The sequence below is a fragment of the Callithrix jacchus genome, chromosome 6 (assembly GCF_049354715.1).
Source record: "Callithrix jacchus isolate 240 chromosome 6, calJac240_pri, whole genome shotgun sequence".
Taxonomy (NCBI): Eukaryota; Metazoa; Chordata; class Mammalia; order Primates; family Cebidae; genus Callithrix; species Callithrix jacchus.
In genome coordinates, this window is record NC_133507.1 from 59,983,880 (window position 1) to 60,004,073 (window position 20,194).

The 20,194-nt window shown below is 37.3% G+C and overlaps 1 protein-coding gene across 6 annotated transcripts in view; it reads left to right on the top strand.

The window, feature by feature from the left end:
* Positions 1-20,047, top strand: part of FASTKD1 (FAST kinase domains 1) — a 49,055-nt gene extending 29,008 nt beyond the window's left edge. For 5 of the 6 annotated variants that reach the window (XM_078327438.1, XM_078327441.1, XM_017973416.4 and 2 more), the window contains 8 exons: positions 236-722; positions 2,491-2,605; positions 6,329-6,457; positions 8,216-8,344; positions 9,320-9,433; positions 15,583-15,721; positions 16,360-16,474; positions 17,129-20,047. In XM_078327438.1, the coding sequence (XP_078183564.1) occupies positions 236-722; positions 2,491-2,605; positions 6,329-6,457; positions 8,216-8,344; positions 9,320-9,433; positions 15,583-15,721; positions 16,360-16,474; positions 17,129-17,224 (1,324 nt within the window). In that variant the 3' untranslated portion in view covers positions 17,225-20,047. The remainder of the gene's footprint in view (positions 1-235; positions 723-2,490; positions 2,606-6,328; positions 6,458-8,215; positions 8,345-9,319; positions 9,434-15,582; positions 15,722-16,359; positions 16,475-17,128) is intronic. The other variant, XM_078327440.1, reaches the window with a different exon arrangement.
* The last annotated feature ends 147 nt before the right edge of the window (positions 20,048-20,194 follow it).

Sequence of the window (20,194 nt, forward strand, 5' to 3'; positions counted from 1 at the left end):
AGCTAGTATCCGCTGCTTAGAAGAACCCCCACACATTTGGTCACAGAAGCCTTCCGTGTTGATGATTGTTGTGGTTTGAGAGTAGAGGAAAAACACAGTTTGAAAGAGATTTTTTTGAATCACCATCTTACCTATTAATTGCAGTACTAATTATGTATATTCATATTTTAATACATATATATTTTGGTTTTGTTGCTGATGTATTAATTTTGTTCTTTTCATTTTTATTTTGCAGTTATTTGAAAATTAGTTTCATACCAACTGAGATGTCCTTTCTGGTCTGTGCTATTTCCATGCTTCCTTCTCCTCACCTGGACGAAGTGGGGATATCCCGAATTGAAGCAGTTTTACCACAATGTGACCTAAATAAGCTGACTAGTTTTTCTGCATCTGTTTTAAGATGGATTCAGTATGACCAGCTGCATTTAGATAGTAATACTGGGAAACAACTGAAACTACTTCAAAAATTAGATCACTATAGTCATCAGAGACTACAGCACATCAACAGTTTTGATCTGTTATGGAAGGAACTGAAATCTCTCAAAGGAGACGTGTTTTCTGAGTCACTTATTGAAGAAATGATTGCTGCTTTTCAGCGTTTCAGGGATGAAATTAATTACATAAATGTTGCAGAGATTGCGTATTTTATTTCTAAAACTAATTACCTCAGTACTTTGCTACTTGATAGGTTAGCCTCAGTGGCTGTTCAGCAGATTGAAAAGGTGAAATTTGAATGTTAGACTTCAATTTTATAGAGTTGTCAACTTCTGCAAGCATAATTTTTATCATAGGCACTTTGAGAACCTGGATTGGAATTTGAAGTTTTTAGAAATTAACTTCTGGGTCAGATGTGGTAACTCATGCCTGTAATTCCAGAAGTTGGGGGGCTAAGGTGGGAAGATGGGTTGAGCCCAGTAGTTAAGGCTCAGTGAGCTATTATCACACCACTGCCACTGTACTCCATCCTGGGTGACAGAGTGATACCTTGTCTCTTAAAAAACCTTAAAGCCACTTTGTTCTTCCAACATTGCAGATTTGGAAAGATCAGCAGTCATCCTTTGGTTATTCACAATATTAAGATTAGGAATCAATTCTTTGAGGATACTCGTATTAGGATAGTGGAGTATGAATGATTTTTGGTTTTACTTTTCTTATTTTCTATAATCCTGTGGTATTACTTTTATCATTATCATTATTATTATTTTTTTTTTTTTTGAGACAGAGTTTCGCTGTTGTTACCCAGACTGGAGTGCAGTGGCATGATCTTGGCTTACCGCAACCTCCGCCTTCTGGGTTCAAGCAATTCTTCTGCCTCAGCCTCCCGAGTAGCTGGGACTATAGGCATGCACCACCATGCCCAGCTAATTTTTGTATTTTTAGTAGAGATGGGGTTTCACCTTGTTGACCAGGATGGTCTCGATCTCTTGACCTAGTAATCCACCCGCCTGGGTCTCCCAAAGTGCTGGGATTATTTTAAAGGAATTATATTCAAAAGTGTGAGATAAGCTTGAACACAGAAAATGATAAGGTATCCATTGGCAACAGTATTCTTAAATTGTCATTGTTATCTTCTTGCAGATTTATTTCTAGGACTTGTAAAATGCCTCTTTATGGATTATGTGAGAAGCAGCTTACTTACAAAATCACTATCATAAATATATCAGGGAAAGGCCTTTATTTAAAAGACAGTGTTTCTCACAAATGAAAATAAAAAATTTGTCTTACTTGCTTAGTATAGTGCCTGACAGTCATTAAGTATTGGATGAATGAGTGAAAAATAAAATAAAAAAGCAAATGAAAGAAAAATAGATGCTAATGATTATAAATTAAGAAACTTCTTTACATTATGATTATTCTATAAAATGTACTGATTATCAGAAATTGCTGATACTGTTTCCTATTCAATTTAGTGACTAATGAATTCTGAAGCAGAATTAAGTAATTAATTTATTTATTTTAAATTTACATAAAGACAGGGTCTCACTATGTTGCCCTGACTAGTCTTTTTTTTTTTTTTTTTTTAAAGATGGGGTTTCACCATGATGGCCAGGCTGGTTTTGAACTCCTGACCTCAGGTGATCCACCCACCTCGGCCTCCCAAAGTGCTAGGATTAGAGGGGTGAGCCACCACACCTGGCCCATGACTAGTCTTGAACTCCTGGCCTCAGTGATCCTTCCACCTCAGCCATCCAAAGTGTTGGGATGACAGGTGTGAGCCACCACTCCCAACCAGAACAGAATTTTACACCTAACAAAATAAATTTGTAGATTATCTGATTTACTTTTTTTCTTGCTAACACTTTTGGAGTTATTAATAATTGTTGATGGGGTTAAATAAATTATAGCAGGGTGGAAAAATTAATAAGCAAGTGATAAGTTTATTATTTAACTATAGTGATGGTAGGAAAAGATTTCTCCTAAAAAATAATTAGGTTAAAATTGTGTCTTATTCTCCTCAAGTTTAGACTGTTTTTTTGTCTTTTTATACAGATCCATCCTTTTACAATTTTTGCTATTATTCTTCCATTCAGCGTTTTGAATTATGATCCACCTCAAAGGGATGAATTTTTAGAAACTTGCATGCAACATCTTAAGTCTTACTTAGGTAGGTATATTGTTTGGTAATGCATTGAGTGAATAAGTCAGAGGATACCTATTGCTACTCAGCTAGGAGTGCCCCTCATTTAAAGGGTATCCATAAATAGCCATGAATTCTCTACCTGAAAAAACTTTTTTTTTTTTTTTGTGAGACAGAGTCTTGCTCTGTCTTCCAGGTTGGAGTGCAGTGGCTCGATCTCAGCTCACTGTAACCTCCATCTCCTGGGTTCAAGCAATTCTCCTGATTCAGTCTCCCAAGTAGCTGGGACTACACACCTGGATAATTTTTTGTATTTTTAGTACAGACAGGGTTTCATCATGTTGGCTAGGCTGGTCTTGAACTCTTGACCTCAAGTGATCCACCCACCAAGGCCTCCCAAAGTCCTGGGATTTCATTTGTGAGCTGCTGAGCCCAGCCATAAAAAAAACTTTTGTATCCATTTTAATTTTGAAAAAAGTCAAACTTGTATAGAGAATTGAACAAAGAACACATGTATACTCACTATGTAGATTCAACAATGTCAACATTTTGCCTTTTTGGCCTGATCAGTTTTTTTCTCTGACTCTTATTTGTTTCTGAGCCACTTCAAAGTTGCAGGCATTGTGACCCTTCACCCCTAATTACTTTAGCACACATCTCCTAAGAATAATGACATTATTCTATACCACTACAATACTGTTGGCACACCTAAGAAACTTAATCACACACACACGCACACACACACACACACACACACAAATAAATAAATAATAAAAAGAAAAAAAATAAAAAAGAAACTTAATCTTAATCTCCTAATATGTAATACAGGGTTCATGTTTCAGTCTCCCTGAGTACTCCCAAAATACCTTTTAGAGTAGTTGTTTTGGATCCAGGATTTACTTAATGTGTTTGGTTGTTGTCTCTTCAGTCTCTTATAGTCAGGAATTTCTTTTTCCTTTTTTCTTTTCTTGGCATTGACTTGGTTGTTTGTTTTTTTCTGAACTTTATGTTATCCAGGTTTTCAAATATACAGAAAAATTGAAAGATCAATATAACAAACACCTGTATAATATACTGTAGACCCACAATCGTGATTGAGTATTGATTACCTTTGCCACATTTGCTCTGTGTATGAGCACAAGCACGTATGCGTATGATGACCCTTCCAGTTGTCAGCTCTATGTACTTCAGGTTATAAGGGCATTCTTCTGTGTAACTGTAATATGGGTATCATTATCATTACCAAAGAAAATTAACAATTACCATCTACTACCTAGCCCATAAACAGATTTTCCCAATTGTCACTAAATTATCTCTTATAACTTTTTTTAAACAATCAACATTGAGTGGTTATGTCGTTTTCTCTATTTATTTTGCTTGATATTTATTTTTATAAAATGGCCATTTATTATGAATTGTGGCACATTCTGGATTTGTCTGATTGTTTAATTTCCTTCTCCATCTCCTGCATTTGTAGTAAACTAGAAGTTAGGTATAGATGCTTGGTTAGGTTCAGATTAACTATTTGCAGCAAAAATTTACTTGTATGTAGTGCTGTGTACCTTATATTTATATCACATCTGGAAGCACATAATATCTGATTGTGTCGATTTAGAAAGTAAAAAAAAAAAAGTTTCTTAAGAACCTTAATAGTTGTTTGTGAATTGTTTGAAGAGTTGCTTCTGTTGTGCTGATTATTTTGCATCACTTAAAAAGGTCTTTTAAAAAAATTATCTTAAATTTAGAGATGCAGTCTTGCTACATTGCCCAGGCTGGTATCAAACTCCTGGGCTCAAACAGTCCTCCCACCTTGGCCTCCCAAGTGCTGGGATTACAAGCATGAGCCACCACACCTGGCCAAAAAAGTCTTGGTAAATGTTTTAGTACCAAAAGTAGAATAGAAATAGTCCTTCCTGCTGTTGGCCTTAGCAGAAACAATATGTGAGGACAGCAGAGACAGGAAATTACTTTTTCCTTTTCATTTTTATTTTGGATCCTGAGTTGGGTTTGGAACAGTTTGACCTTCAAGGAGTAGAGCTTTATGAGACTTTTCTTTTCAGACTGATGCTATGTACTTGTCAGTATGATACAGAAGTTTTAGAAGAGAAATGCTCAGTAGTCGTTGCCTTCTCAGTCAACACTTTCCATGTACTTACTGTCAGGTATTCTTCTAGACACTGGAGATACAGGAGAGAGTAAAAATGGATAAACTGCCATCACTGAGTTTACTTTCTGGTAGGGGGAGACTGTTACAAGCAATAAACAAGCCTCTAAGGTTAGATGGTAATAAGTACCTTCAAGAACATTAGCGCAGGGTAAAGTGTGTAGGCTGGAGCATCATGGTAAGTGTGAGATGGAGTGCATTTTGGATAAGGGATTCAGGGACTTCCTCTCTGAGGACATATCATTTAACCATGGATTAAATGAAGTAAGGGAGTGATCCATGTCAATAGATAGGGAAGAGAGTCCCAGGATGAAAGAAAGGCAAGTGGAAAGGGCCCTCAGATGAGAACATGTTTGTTTTTTTCCAGGAACAGTAGATTCAGTGTGGCAGGAGTGGAGTGAGGGAGACTGAGTTGGCAGGAGATAAGGTTGGGGAGACAGCCAGAGACTGATTTCCTCATATCTTTTTGCTTTGCCTGGAGAGTAAGAATAATTACCCAGTAATCTACCAAGTGGCAGATACTGAGAGCTTCCATATCCAGCATAACATGTTAGGCTCTACATTAGGGATTTATATAGACCTTTAGACCGCTGGTGAAGCTGGTTTGAAACCAGTATAAATACATTAATTGTGTCTGCATCATGCTAATGGACTTTGCTACATTTTTGTGGGATCTATAGGCCAGATAGCATGTTTGATACTACTGTGTCACAGCCTACAACATGAGGCTGTGATATGTGTATGTATATGTGTATATGAATGTGTTGCATGTGTGGCATACATTTATACCCCTTTTTAGTAACACAACTATATGTAGAATATATAGAGATCCCCAGAGAGCAGCATAGTATAATGGCCCAGGCTCCAGAGCTGGACTTTCTGGGTTAAACCTACTCTTCATTTGCCAACTCTGTGATCTTGGGCAAGTCATTTAACTTCTTTGTGCTTCCTAACACTTATTTATAAAGCAGAGATAATTGTTTCTACTGATTATGGAAATAGGATATAAATGAGTTGATATATGTAAAGTGTTTTGAACGGTATGTAACATACTCTGAACACGCTTATATTATTGCCAATACTGGGATCACTTCTTTTTACATACACCACTGTCATTTTTGTTTTGGATTCTTTCTTTTTCCAAGGCTATTATTTTATTATTTTTTGAGACGCAGTCTTGCTCTGTCACCAGGCTGGAGTGCAGTGGCGCAATCTCGGCTCACTGCAACCTCTGCCTCCTTTTCCAAGGCTATTTTTAAAACAACTTACTAAAGTGTAATAACAAATGTTCATGTAACTTTAGTATAATAGTGTGAATTTATGCAAATTGAATCACCCAGGGAATTAGTTCCAAGATCAAGGCACACAATATTATCACAGTATCCTTCTTCTCTAGTCTCCTTTTCCTACTTGACCCCCACCCAAAGGTAAGTACTTAACTATTATCCTTACTTGTGACAGTATAGATTAGTTTTGTCAAGGCCATGTATCATTTTTTTTAAAACCTGGCTTTGCCTGAATAAATTGTAGGTTTATATATAAGTGAGGCAACTGTATCTTTAAAAAGAATCTTGATTTTCTTTTAGGTATGTTCGATCCTCTTATGTTAGTGTTTCTTGGTTTCTCTTTGGCCACACTTGAATATTTTCCAGAAGATCTGCTAAAGGCAATTTTTAACATCAAATTCTTAGCTAGATTGGATTCTCAACTTGAAGGTACGTATCTACCTTTTAATTTATTTCATTATCTGTTGTACTTTATATCCAAGTCTCAGGTCTACTTATACTGAAGACTTTAAATGTTAATAACTTTTTTCTGTTTCTAATAGTATGCATGCTTATTGGAGAAATTTGGAAAATACAAATATAACATAGAAAATAAAAAGTGACCCATCTTACTAACAAGTAAAACTACCACTTTTAATGTCTTGGAGTATTTCTTTTCTGTCTTTTGCCTTCTCTTGTGTGAATGTTTATATATCTGTGTTTTTTTGTTTTGTTTTGAGACAAGGTCTCACTCTGTTGTCCAGGCTGGAGTGCAGTGGTGCAGTCATAGCTCACTGAAGCCTTGGACTCCAGGATCAAGTGATCCTCCCGCTTCAGCCTCCTGAGTAGCTGAGACTACAGGCATGTGTCACCATGCCCAGCTAATTTTTTTTTGTTGTTGTTAAGAGATGGGATCTTACCGTATTGCCCAGGCTGGTCTCAAACTCTTGAGCTCAAGTGATTCTCCCTCTTCAGCCTCCCAGATGCTGAAATTATAGGTGTGAGCCCCTACACCCAGCCTGTATTTAATTTTAATTTGTTAAATTTTTTATTTTTATTTTTTGAGACAGAGTCTTGCTATGTGGCCCAGGGTAGTCGCTACCCGCTGGCCTCAAGCAATCCTCCTGCCTCAGCCACCCAAAGTGTTGGGATTACAGGCATGAGCCATCTTTCTTTTCCTTTCTTCTTTTTTTTTTTTTTTTTTTTTTGAGACAGAGTCTTGCTATGTTGCCCAGCCTGAAGTGCAGTGGCACAATCTTGACTTACTACAACCTCTGGCTTCCCAGATGTCTTGAACTCCTGACCTCAAGTGATCCATCCAGCTCGGCCTCCCAAAGTGCTGAGATTATAGGCAAGAGGCCCCACACCAGTCCCCATATGAATTTAAAACAAAATTTGGATTATTTATACATTCACTTTTTTTTTTTTTTTTTTGAGATGGAGTCTCACTCTGTCACCCAGGCTGGAGTGCAATGGCACAGTCTTGGCTCACTGCAACTTTTACCCCCTGGGTTCAGGCAATTCTCCTGCCTCAGCCTCCTGAGTAGCTGGGACTACAGGCTTGTGCCACCACACCTGGCTAGTTTTTGTATTTTTAGTAGAGACAGGGTTTCACTATGTTGGCCAGGCTGGTCTCAAACTCCTGACCTCATGATCTGCCCACCTCGGCCTCCCAAAGTGCTGGAATTATAGGCGTGAGCCACCACGCCGGCTATATATCACTTTTGTATGCTGCCTTTTTCCATCTGACTATATTTTGAACAATTTTCCATGCTATTAAATATTTTTTGATGTCATGATTTCTTATTAGCTACGTAATATCCCATTACATGGATATAATAAAATTTGTCATCTTACAGATTGTTTCCAATACCTCATTATTGTAAGTAATGAATTGTTATACATGAATCATTGTTTCCTTAGGATAAAAACCTAGTGTGGACTATTAGGTGAATGAAAATTCTTGGGAGTATTTTTTAAATGTGTTTTTAACATTCATGATTAATGAGAACAATGCAGCAATTGGTCCTAATCATGCCACTGAATGTAATAATTTAAAAATATAAAGCATATGTGTGTAAATGAAGTGTTTTTATAGTATTAGAATAAAAGCATCTACCAGTAGTGGAGATAAATGAATGTGAAAAAAATGGGTTGTCTTTCCTAGGTCTCAGCTGTCAAAATTCATTAATATTTTATTAATTTCAGTTTTACCTTCATCTCTAAGTACAAGAGTCCAGTTTCGTTTTATGGAGTTAAATAGATCAGTCTGCTTGGAATGCCCTGAGTTTCAGATTCCATGGTTTCATGATCGCTTCTGCCAACAATATAATAAAGGTTTGAGTTTTCTTTTCCTTTAGATAGCAAAATTTAATTCTAAAGTAAATTATTAGGTAGTACATTGTTAATCTTGTTATATCTAAGCATGACACAAGACATCCTGAGAGTATCATGACATGTTTAATTTTTTTTTTTTTTTTTGAGACGGAGTTTTGCTGTTGTTACCCAGACTGGAGTGCAATGGCACGATCTCGGCTCACTGCAACCTCCGCCTTCTGGGTTCAAGCAATTCTCCTGCCTCACCCTCCCCAGTAGCTGGGATTACAGGCACGTGCCACGGTGCCCAGCTGATTGTTTTGTATTTTGAGTAGAGAAGGGGTTTCACCTCGTTGACCAGGATGGTCACGATCTCTTGACCTCCTGATCCACCAGCCTTGGTCTCCCAAAGTGCTGGGATTATAGGCATGAGCCACTGCACCCGGCTGACATATTTAATATTTTATGTGAGATATTGTAGGTGGGACATTATAAGAATTTCTTAATATTTGGGACATAATCCTCTTTTAGTTGAGAGCAAAGAACTTGTATTGAATTTAGTGTCATTCCTTAAGATATTACACTGAACCTATTATTAGAAATATTAATCTTTATTTTTCAGTTTGTAGAATTGGGATGATTTTCATTGAAAAACTAATAAGGCTGGGTGCTGTGGCTCATGCCTGTAATCTCAGCACTTTGGGAGGCAGAGGTGGGTGGATTACCTGAGGTCAGGAGTTCGAGACTAGCCTGGCCAACATGGTGAAACCCCGTCTCTACTAAAGAGATATAAAAATTAGCTGAGCATGGTAGCGGGTGCCTGTAATCTCAGCTACTTGGGAGGCTGAGGCAGGAGAATTACTTGAACCCAGGTGGCGGAGGTTGTGGTGAGCTGAGATCGTGCCATTGCACTCCAGAACGGGCAACAAGAGCGAGACTCGGTCTCAAAAAAAAAAAAAAAGATTAAGTAGACTAATTATTTTTATTTTTATAAAGGTATTGGTGGCATGAATAGAACACAACAGCAGATTTATAAAATGTTAGCAGAGGTACTAGGAGGAATCAATTGTGTAAAAGCCTCGGTTCTTACGCCTTATTACCACACAGTAGGTAAGTTATTGGTAGGTTATTAGTTACTTTCAGAAAATCAAACTGATTTGAATAGAATCATCTTATCATTTGGAATTTTTGTTTTTGTTTTTCGGTTGCAATTTTTAAAGTTGTTTTGGCTGGGTGCGGTGGTTCACGCCTATAATCCCAGCATTTTGGGAGGCTGAGCTGGGCAGATCACAAGGTTAAGAGATAGAGACCATCTTGGCCAATATGTTGAAACCCTGTCTCTATTAAAAATACAAAAATTAGCTGGGCATGGGGCACGCACAGTAGTCCCAGCTACTCGGGAGGCTGAGGCAGGAGAATCACTGGAACCCAGGAGGCAGAGGTTGCAATGAGCCGAGATCATGCCTTTGCACTCCAGCCTGGTGACAAAGTGAGAGTTTGTCTCAAAAAAAAAGTTGTTTTGAATTTTTTTCAAGTTGTTATTACTGAAAATTTCCAAACAACAGTAGAAAGAACAATAGAATAAATCCTCAAATTCCTGTGGCCCAGTGTTGATAACCAGGAGCATTTTGCTGTTCTTGAGGAAAAAAAAAATTTAAGGTTAGTCCTCTACCAATTCTAAGTAAAACCCAGTTTCAGATTCACTGAACATTTCCAGATCTTCAAAAGATTCTGTCCTCTCCATTCAGTGTGTGAAAATAAGAGAAATGACTTTTTATCTCTATTTCATTGTTTTAAGTTCATCTGAAAAGCTACTGTGCTTGATGCTAACCTGATTAATCTTGTTTCTCAACTGGTCTAGTTGTAGAAGGCATTATGATTAGATTGTGGATCATGTAAAGCTAGTGGACTGGCTTATGCTGATGGTAATATAAAATTTTCAAAGATATTGATACATTCAAGTGGTGATCTTAAATGAAAAAGATAAAATTTTTAGATAATTAACATAAACTTTCTACATTTAGGTTTAGAAAACCTCTGCATATATATAGGATGTTTAAAGGGATTATAAATTTGTTATAAACTAACAATGTAAATGGTAGCCAAAAATCAAATACTATTTAAACTGTATTGTTAATAATAACAAAAAAGTTGGTAATCCCATTGTATTCTGTTTTTCAGACATCTTAATAGTGTGTGTGTGTGTGTGTGTGTGTGTATTCGCATTTTATCCTTTTTAAGAGATAGTGGCAAGTAGGGTCTAGAAACAAAGGAGGACAAATAGTGAAGGATCTTGTCTAATCAAGTCTTAGAAAGAACTAGAGAGGACTAGGATTGGATGGATTTCTATCCTTGAGCAAGTTCTTCTGAACCTTATTAGCATTTTCATCAGTGTAATGGAGATAATATTAGCATTTTCATCAGTGTAACTGAGATATTGCATGTAAAGCATTTAACACTACCCTTGGAACATAGTGAGTGCTCAATAAATTTATTTTTATTTTTATTTTTTTATAGAGACAGGGTCTCACTCTATTGCCCAGGCTGGTCTCAAACTCTTGGGCTTGAGCGATCCTCCTGCTCAGCCTCCCAAAGTGTTGGGATTACAGGTGTGAGCCACTGTGGGCAGCCCACTAAATCTTATTTGGGAATAAAAAAAGGATGCTTACTCTGAAAAATAGAAGTCTTATGGGGACCATAACATTTTAAAATGTTTGAAGGATTAAGTGGAAGAACTAGATATCTCTATCTCAGGGATGAAAAAATGGTAAAAATGAAAGGAAGCAGATTTTAACTTGGTATAAGGAGAATTCTTGGCTGCTTTCTGAAGAAGTAATGTTGAGGCAGAGGCTGAATATTCAGATGATACATGTGTATGATTTCTGCACAGGGCAGGAAGGTGAACTAGATAATCACTTTCATCTTGTGCTATAAAACACATACTTTCCTTTATTTGATTTTATATTAATCAGGATTGAATTGGGTATAACAAAAATCCATGAATATGTGCATGATTATGGCTCATGCACATAATCTTGGCTCTTTGGAAGGCTGAGGTGGAAGGATGGCTTGAGCTCAGGAGTTTGAGACTAGCCTGGGCAATACAGTGAGACCCTGTCTCCAAATAAATAAATAAATAAATAAAATTAGTGGGCATGGTGGCAATATAGTGAGACCCTGTCTCTAAATAAATAAATAAATAAAAATTAGCTGGCATGGTGCTATGCCCGTGTAGTCTCATTGGGAGGCTGAGGTGGGAGAATGTCTTGAGCCCAGGAGTTTGAGGCCACAGTGAGTTACAATCATGCTACTGCACTCTAGCCTGAGTGACAGAGCAAGACTTTGTCTCTAAAACAAAAACAAAGGCAATAAACATTGAAGCTGGGCATGATAGCATGAGTCTGTAATTCTAGCTACTTGGAGAGACAGAGGTAAGATGATCACTTGAGCCCAGAAGTTTGAGTCTGGCCTGGGCAATATATTAAGAGCACATCTCTTTTTAAATATTTCTTTTTTTCTTTAGAACCATATGAACATAACCCCATCTCTTAAAAAAAAAAAAATTACATGAGACATGCATAGCATAGAAAAACCAGAAAGGGAAGATAACGAAAAAGAAAAATCACCCATTGATATAGCCACTGTTTGCTTTTGATGTCTGTTTTCCTCACTTTTTAAAAAAAAGACAAAAATGTTTTTCTTCTGTAGTGTTTGTGTCTTAGTCCTTTCCTGCTGCTACAACGAAATACCTGAGACTGGTTAATTTATAAACAACAGAAATTCATTTTTCAAAGTTCTGGAGGCTAGGAAGTCTAAGCTCGAGGTACCAACAGGTTTGGTACCTGATCTCTGCTTTCAAGATGGCACTTTGAATTCTGTGTCCTCCCATGGCAGAAGAGATAGGAAGGCAAAAATGGTGCTCTTATATAGGGTCACTAATCTCATTAAAGAGGGCTTTGCCCTCATGACTTAATCACCTCCTAAAGGTTCTTCCTTTTTTTTTTTTTTTTTTTTGAGAAAGCGTCTTGTTCTATCACCTAGGTTGGAGTACAGTACAGGAGTGCAGTCCAGGAGTGCAATGGCATGATCATAGTTCCTTGCAACCTATGCCTCCAGAGCTCAAGTGATTCTCCTACCTCAGCCTCCTAAATAGCTGGGTCTACAGGTGCACACCACCACACCATGCTAATTTTTGTATTTTCTGTAGAGATGGGGTTTCACCATGTTGCACGTGCTGATCTTAAATTCCTGAGTCCAAGCAGTCTTCCCGCCTCTGCCTCCCAAAGTGCTAGGATAATAGGCATTAGCTACCACGTCTGGCCTAAGGTCCCACTATTATTATTAGTACATTGATGATTAAGTTTCAACATATAAACTTTGGGGACATATTCAGATCATAGCATTTTATAAATTATATGTTGTGAATATTTTTCTATGCCAACAGATATGCTTATACATCTTTTTTAGTTACTGCATATTTCATTGAGTATGCTATGATTTAATCAATCTATAAGATTTTTTTGCTGTTATGTCCATCTGTCAATGCTGCAATTTCATATAACAACAATAATAGATATATCTTGATATATTGCTTATTATGTGTTAGACACCTTTTTAAGTGCTTTATAAGTACTTGTGTGTGTGTGTGTGTGTGTGTGTGTGTATAGTAAACTTATATCCCTATGAGGTATATAAACTATTTACACATGAGGAGACTGAAACCCACAAACATTATTGATTGCCCAAGGTTGCATACCTGGCAAATGACAGAGCCAGGATTTGACCTTGGCATTCTGGCTCTAGAATTCATTCTCTTAATGAGAAAGCTATATATTTCATGTTTCATAATTAATTTAAAGATGGTTCAGTACCTGAGTTTTTCACCTGATTTCCATCTCATTCTTTTCAAATCATAGACACTATACCATTTCAGGATGTATATCGAAAAGATGAGAATGACTTTAAAAACGTAACAATATCTTTATCATCCTATAACAATTAATAATAATTTTTAAATATCTTCTAAGAAATGTGGAGAGGTATGGGAATTTTAAGTACAGAGGGCAAATTTTAGATAAAATTTAACATTTTATGGAAATGTTAGATTTGGCATACTATAATGAACTCAGTGATCAAGGATTGAAGGCAGTGGAAGTATGAGAAATTTAACCTAAGTAGAAAGATATGGGACATTTTAAATAAATTTAACATTTTATGAAAATGTTAGATTTGGCATACTATAATGAACTCGATGAAGCATCAAAGGTAGTAGAATCTGTTCATCATACGTCTCGTTCACTTCACCCTTATACCTTTGCTTTTCCTGTTTTAAGTGTCTTTTATGTTTATTTTACAATTTATTTGTTCAAATTGGGATCTTAACATTCTACTTGGTTGGTTTGCAGTTTCTGGTTCAACTTTTTCTTTTCTACTTCTCCTTTTTTAACTTAAAATTTATTTAAGAATAAGTTTTTTTTTTCACATTTTGAACTTTTCTTGTCTTTTTTTTTTTTTGAGACGGAGTCTTACTCTGTCACCAGGCTGGAGTGCAGTGGCGCAATCTCGGCTCGCTGCAACCTCCGCCTGGGTTCAAGCGATTCTTCTGCCTCAGCCTCCTGAGTAGCTGGGACCACAGGTGCATGCCACCATGCCCGGCTAATTTTTGTATTTTTAGTAGAGATGGGGTTTCACCATGGCCAGGATGGTCTCGATCTCTTGACCTCATGATTTGCCCGCCTCGGCCTCCCAAAGTGCTGGGATTACAGGCGTGAGCCACCGCGCCTGGCCCACATTTTGAACTTTTCTAATTGCAACCCTGTGATAATATTTAATATGTCATCTAACAGTTTTTAATGTTTTTTACTGGAAACCTGGGTTTGCTGTAAACCATTAGTGATATCTAGAGACTTGATTAGATTTTAGTGTGTTTTTTTAGGTTTTTCTTGTTGGCCAGAAACTTCATAAGTGGCTTGTACTTCTTATTGCATTCTATCAGGAGGCATACAATGCTGGTTGTCTTTTTCTTTTCTTTCTTTCTTTTCTTTTTTTTTTCGAGACAGAGTCTGGCTGTGTTGCCCAGGCTGAGGTGCTGTGGCACAAGCATGGCTCACTGCAGCCTCGACCTCCTAGGTTCAAGGGATCCTCCCACCTCAGCCTCCTCAGCCTGAGTAGCTGCCGCTACACCTGGCTTATTTTTAAAGTTTTTTTGCAGAAATTGGGTTTTGCCATATTGCCCAGGCTGGTTTGGAACTCCTGCACTCAAGCAATCTGCCTGCCTTGACCTCCCAAAGTGCTGGGATTACAAGTGTGAGCCACTGTACCTGGCCTGTTTATCTTTTATATATTAGGACTCATTAGTGGGTTTGTATGTTGTCAGCTGATTCATTCAACAGAAAGTTCCCCTGTCAGCTTTTCACCTGCTGATTTTAGCAGTTATTAATGATCACTCATTGCCTAAATCCATCATTCAGAGGGGTGGTAAAGTAGCGGTATTCTACATCTATCATGCCTTCTACATTTATTAGCCGGAATTTGTCTCAAAAGAACTTTCCCATATCAACTGTTTTATATGCAATTCATGTAGGAGAGATAGGACAAATGCTTGAATCTTTTTCTTTATTAATTTTCAGATGAGTTGGTTTAGCTTCCTCTAAATGTAACCAAGAGACTTAAGGATATTAAAACTCTTTTTTTTATTTTGAGACAGAGTTTTATTCCGTTGCCAGGCTGGAGTGCAGTGGCGCGATCTTGGCTCACTGTGACCTCCGACTCCCTGGTTCAAGCTATTCCCCTGCCTCAGACTCCCAAGTAGCTGGAACTACAGGCACGCACCACCATGCCTAGCTAATTTTTGTAGTTTTAGTAGAGATGGGGTTTCACCATGTTGACCAGGATGGTCTTGATCTCCTGACCTTGTGATCCGCCTGCCTTGACCTCCCAAAGTGTTGGGATTACAGGCATGAGCCCCCGCGCCCAGTGAGATTAAAACTCTTTAATGTGATTTGGCCTAGCCCAGTACTAAATGTAGCCCAGTACTTAATATTATTTGTAATTCTTCTGGTTGATTTTTTTTATTGATTGATTTCCAAAGAGAGGTGCCATTGGACTAGATCTTATAAAGTAACTTGGATAATTTGAGAGGTTCATCATTCTTTTGTGTGTATGTGTATAAATATATGCATATACATTTCAGTATATCTTAAACTTTTATCTGTAAGACTTTACCTAATTCATACTGCTAGTTTCTATGCTTCCTTAAGATTTTGAGTGTGCCTTGGATAAAAGAAAAAAACCTCTTCCTTATGGAAGCCATAATATAACATTGGGACAACGACCAGAAATGCCCTGGGAATCAAATACCGAAATAGTTGGATCAAGGCTGCCACCAGGAGCTGAAAGGTAATTTGCTTCTTAGATTTTATTAACATCTAAATGTTAAATTTGTCATACTATACTGAAGTCAATGATCAAGGATTGAAGGTAGTAGAATCTGTTCTTCCTACGTCATGCATTCCACCTTTGTAACTTTGCTTTTCCTGTCCCTTTGCTTTAATGTTCTCCCTTCTTCTGTCCAACGCCTAGCAATCTCCCTACAGTACTAGAGGAATTGTCCTTAACTAGAAGTAAAATAGTATCTTCTTTTGTGCTCCCCTACCTCGCTACTTTTCCCATAGTACTTAGCCACTTCCTACACTGCATTATAGTAACTTACTATACATCATGTGTTGTCTTTTAGACTATAAGCTGTGTCACTTCATCTTTGTACCCCTCACAGTGGCTTACATATGATAGGCATGTGTAAATATATATTGGACAAAAAAAATGGATGAAAGCAGACAGATATTTACAATAATTTTGTGTAACTTAATAGGTTTCTCATCAGTTACTAATTTCTTAGCAGAAATGTAACTTGGTATACTCATTTATATTCATTGGCTTTTGTTAGTTTATAAAGATACAATCTTGCTCCTGAAAAGCTTGTAATTATTCAGTTTCTTATATTGATTTTGGAAGTAAATATTTTTTGTCTTATGTAGGATTGCTTTGGAATTTTTGGATTCAAAAGCATTTTGTAGAAATATTCCTCACATAAAAGGAAAATCTGCTATGAAAAAACGACATTTGGAAATTTTGGGCTATCGTGTAATTCAGGTATGAAATACTCATGTAATTCAGCCTCTAAAAAGCCCAGAGACACTAGCTGTACATGTGCTTTCTTTTAATGTGTAAGTTCCAGAATTATCTTAAAAAAAATTTTTTTTTTAATGTACACCTCAAACAGGCCAGGTGCAGTAGCTCATGCCTGTGGCTACTTGGGTGGTTGAGGTGGGAGGATTGTTTAATCCCAGGAGACTGAGGCTGCAGTAAGCCATGATCATCCCACTGCACTCAATTGTGGGTGACAGAGCAAGACTCTGTCTCATAAAAATAAATAAAGTTGTCATTTATTTTATTGTCTTTAGACTATTTATATCTTATGATTTCTTTACCTTGTAAAGGAGAGAGACACTATAGAAATGGGTAGAATTATCAGAGGAAACAACTAGTGTATGAATATAGAAGACTATGTAGGAAAAATGTCTATCATTGGTATTGTAGGATAAGGAGGATGAAAGGAGCAGAAAAAAAGTCTTCCAGGCAAGGTCAGAAGGATCCACTTGGCTTCCAATAAAGGTTCACAGACTATCCTTATGTAAATTAATATCACAGGATTCCTACAGCTTTGATCAGTAGTACTTACATGTCTTCCTCAGTGTTTTTTATTGCTTTAAAACTTTCATTCAAATTACATTACTTATTTTACAGATTTCTCAGTTTGAATGGAACTCTATGGCACTGTCAACAAAGGATGCTAGGATGGACTACCTGAGAGAACGTATATTTGGAGAAGTCAAATCATGATTGTAGTTATTTAAAATGAATGTTATTATGTGTCACATTTGGACTTATTTTAATTAAGTGGCCTGACTCAATATAAAATAAGAGGTACAAATATCCTAAGGTGAGAATATGCCTGGCATGTTTGAGAATAACAAAGGATCCAGTGTGGCTGGAGCAGAACAAGTGGGGAGTGGGGTGGGAGTATATAAGAGAAAAGTAAAGAGATAATAGAGTCAAACAGAACCTCTTGGCTACTTGGAGTGAGATGAGAAGCCACTGGAGGGATTCAGGCAAGCTATGATATGAACTCATATTTTAACTGCATTACTTTGGCTACCTTGTTGAGATAAGAAAAGATGAGGCAAATGTGTAAGCAAGAAAACCCTCTATGAGATCATTGCAATAATCCAGGCAAGAAATGAATGGTGGCTTGGAGAGAGTGGTAAGAAGTAGTCAGATTTTTGGATGTATTTGGAAGATAAAGGCAACAGAATTTGCTCACTGAGTGGATATGAGGTATGAGAGAAATAGGAGTCAAGGATGATTCTAAGCTTTTGTCCTAAGCAACTAAAAGGATGTCATTAGCATTAACTGAGATGGGGAGAGTCTACAGGATGAGCAAGATGGGGCAGGTGGTGGGGTTGATCACGAGTTTGTTTTAGGTATGTTGAGTTTGTGATGTCTTTTAAACATCTAAGTGGATATACCAAATAGAGAATTCAGTAAATGAGCTTGGAGGTCAGGGAAGAAGAGATCCAGGCCCCAGATACAATGTATAAGTTGTCAGCAGTATTCAGTGCCCTGAGATGAAATCACTTAAAATGAGATTAAGTAGATGAAATCACCTAAAATGAGATAAGAGTGTGAATGGAGGAGAGGGCTGAGGACTGAGTTCTCAGGTGCTCCAACGTTAAAAGATTAATAGGAAGAAGAGGAATCAGGAAAGGAGACTGAGCAGCGATGGCCAATGAGATAGGAGGAAAGAAGGTAGTAATCCTTCCTAGGAGCCAAGTGAATAAAGCATTTCAAGGAGGTGCGTAGTTGTATCAGATGCTGCTGATAGGTCAGGTAAGAAGAGAAATGGGAAATGGCTATTAAATTTAGCAACATGGAAATCATTAATACTTTGAAAAGAGTCATTTCGAAGTGGCACGTATGAAAGCCTGACTAGTTCAAGAGAAAATGGGAGGATATACGTTTTCTCCTAAATGGAAGCAAAGAAATGGGGTCGTAGTTGAGTGGACCAATCTTCACCTGGTCTGAGCCTGCACATGTTGAGGGAATAATGGTATTTTCCCCGTCTTACAACACATTTATTCAATAAAATGGTTACTGAGAGCCTACTATGTGATATAATCCCCAACCCTTCCTCTAAGAGTGATGGTTTTGTGCTCAGCAGGCCACAGCCTAACTACCCTCACTCAGGCCACCTGGTGATGGTGGCAGTAATTGGCCATCTGAAACGTGGCTATCTTCTGACTCCATGACCCTCTCAGTTCATGACCCTCTCAGACTTAGTTGAAGTACATGTTTAAAATATCCAATGACTTTGCATGATTTGAACTCCAATACTTAATGATTTTGTGGAATATTAACTTCACAAAACATTTTGTGAAAAACAATCAGAATAGTAAGTGAAATGTTTCATTGTTTCTTCCTCTTTCTGAATTTCCTCATATTAGTGGAAATGCTAAATTCAGAGTGTTTAATTTCCATGATTGTGTTCTATTTCTCAAGCAAATGATAAAAAGAACTAAACCCTTGGTTAGGTTAAAATATTTTACTATGCAATTTTAGAATAAAATGATTAGGCTGATGAGGGTTATAAAGGGTTTCCTTTGGATATAAGTGAAAATTTAGTCATTATATACTTGAGGAACATGGAACTCCTGATTGAAAATAACCCTGGTATACTTTCATTAGTTGTTACATCTGATCTAACTTTTCACCTATCACATCTCTTACTCTCTCTAGGCAGCAGTCCCCAACCTTTTTGGCATCAGGGACCATTTTTGTGGAAGACAGTTTTTCCACGGACAGAGGGGGGGATGGTATGGTTTCAAGATAAAACCTCAAATCATCAGGCATCAGTGAGATTCTCATAAGGAGCACACAACTTAGATCGTTCATGTGTACAGTTCACAATAGGAGGGTTCGTGCCCCTATGAGAATCTAATGTAGCTGCTGATCTGACAGGAGGTGGAGCACAGGTGGTAATGCTAGCTTGCCTGCCCACTGCTTGCCTCCTGCTGTGTGGTCCAGTTGGGGAACCCTGCTCCAGGCTATCTGATGCGAATGGTTTTCTTTATATAGATACTGTTATATTTTTGATTGATGATTTTTCTATCTAAATAACTTAGCTTGTTATCAACAAAAGCATTTTTTAATTGAGATACAATTCCCATATTATAAAATTCACCCTTTAAAAGTACATAATTCAGTGGTTTTTAGTATATTTGTGCAACCATCACCCATATCTGTTTCCAGAACATCATCATCCTCAAAAGAAACCCTGCAAGAAGCATTATTTTTACATGTATGTAGACTGGCATTCTCTCCCCAAAAGTAGCCTCAATCCTGATTTTATGGTAAGAGATTCTTACAATTTTATCCCAGATGTGTACTTCTGGACACCATAATCCCTGTGGCCCCCTCTTCCTGCACCCTTTTAGTCTAAGTGTCCCTTTTGCTTCCTAACAGTTTGTTGAAAAACCTGTAGGGTTTTCCACTTTGGGAATTTCTTGATTCTGCATTCATGCTGTAATTATGAAAAGTATTTTTCAATATAGAAGAGTAATCAGGATTCTACTTTAAATATCTAAAATAAAACTTTTTTCTGTTAAATATATTTCTGTATTTATGATTGAGAAAAAACGGTGTATGGATACTTAGATCTGTTCTTTATGCAACTCCTTGACAAATAATAATGAATGTTCCAAATCAGTCCCAAGTCAGGTTTTTCAGAAAATAACGTGTAAGGATAGAAGTCAA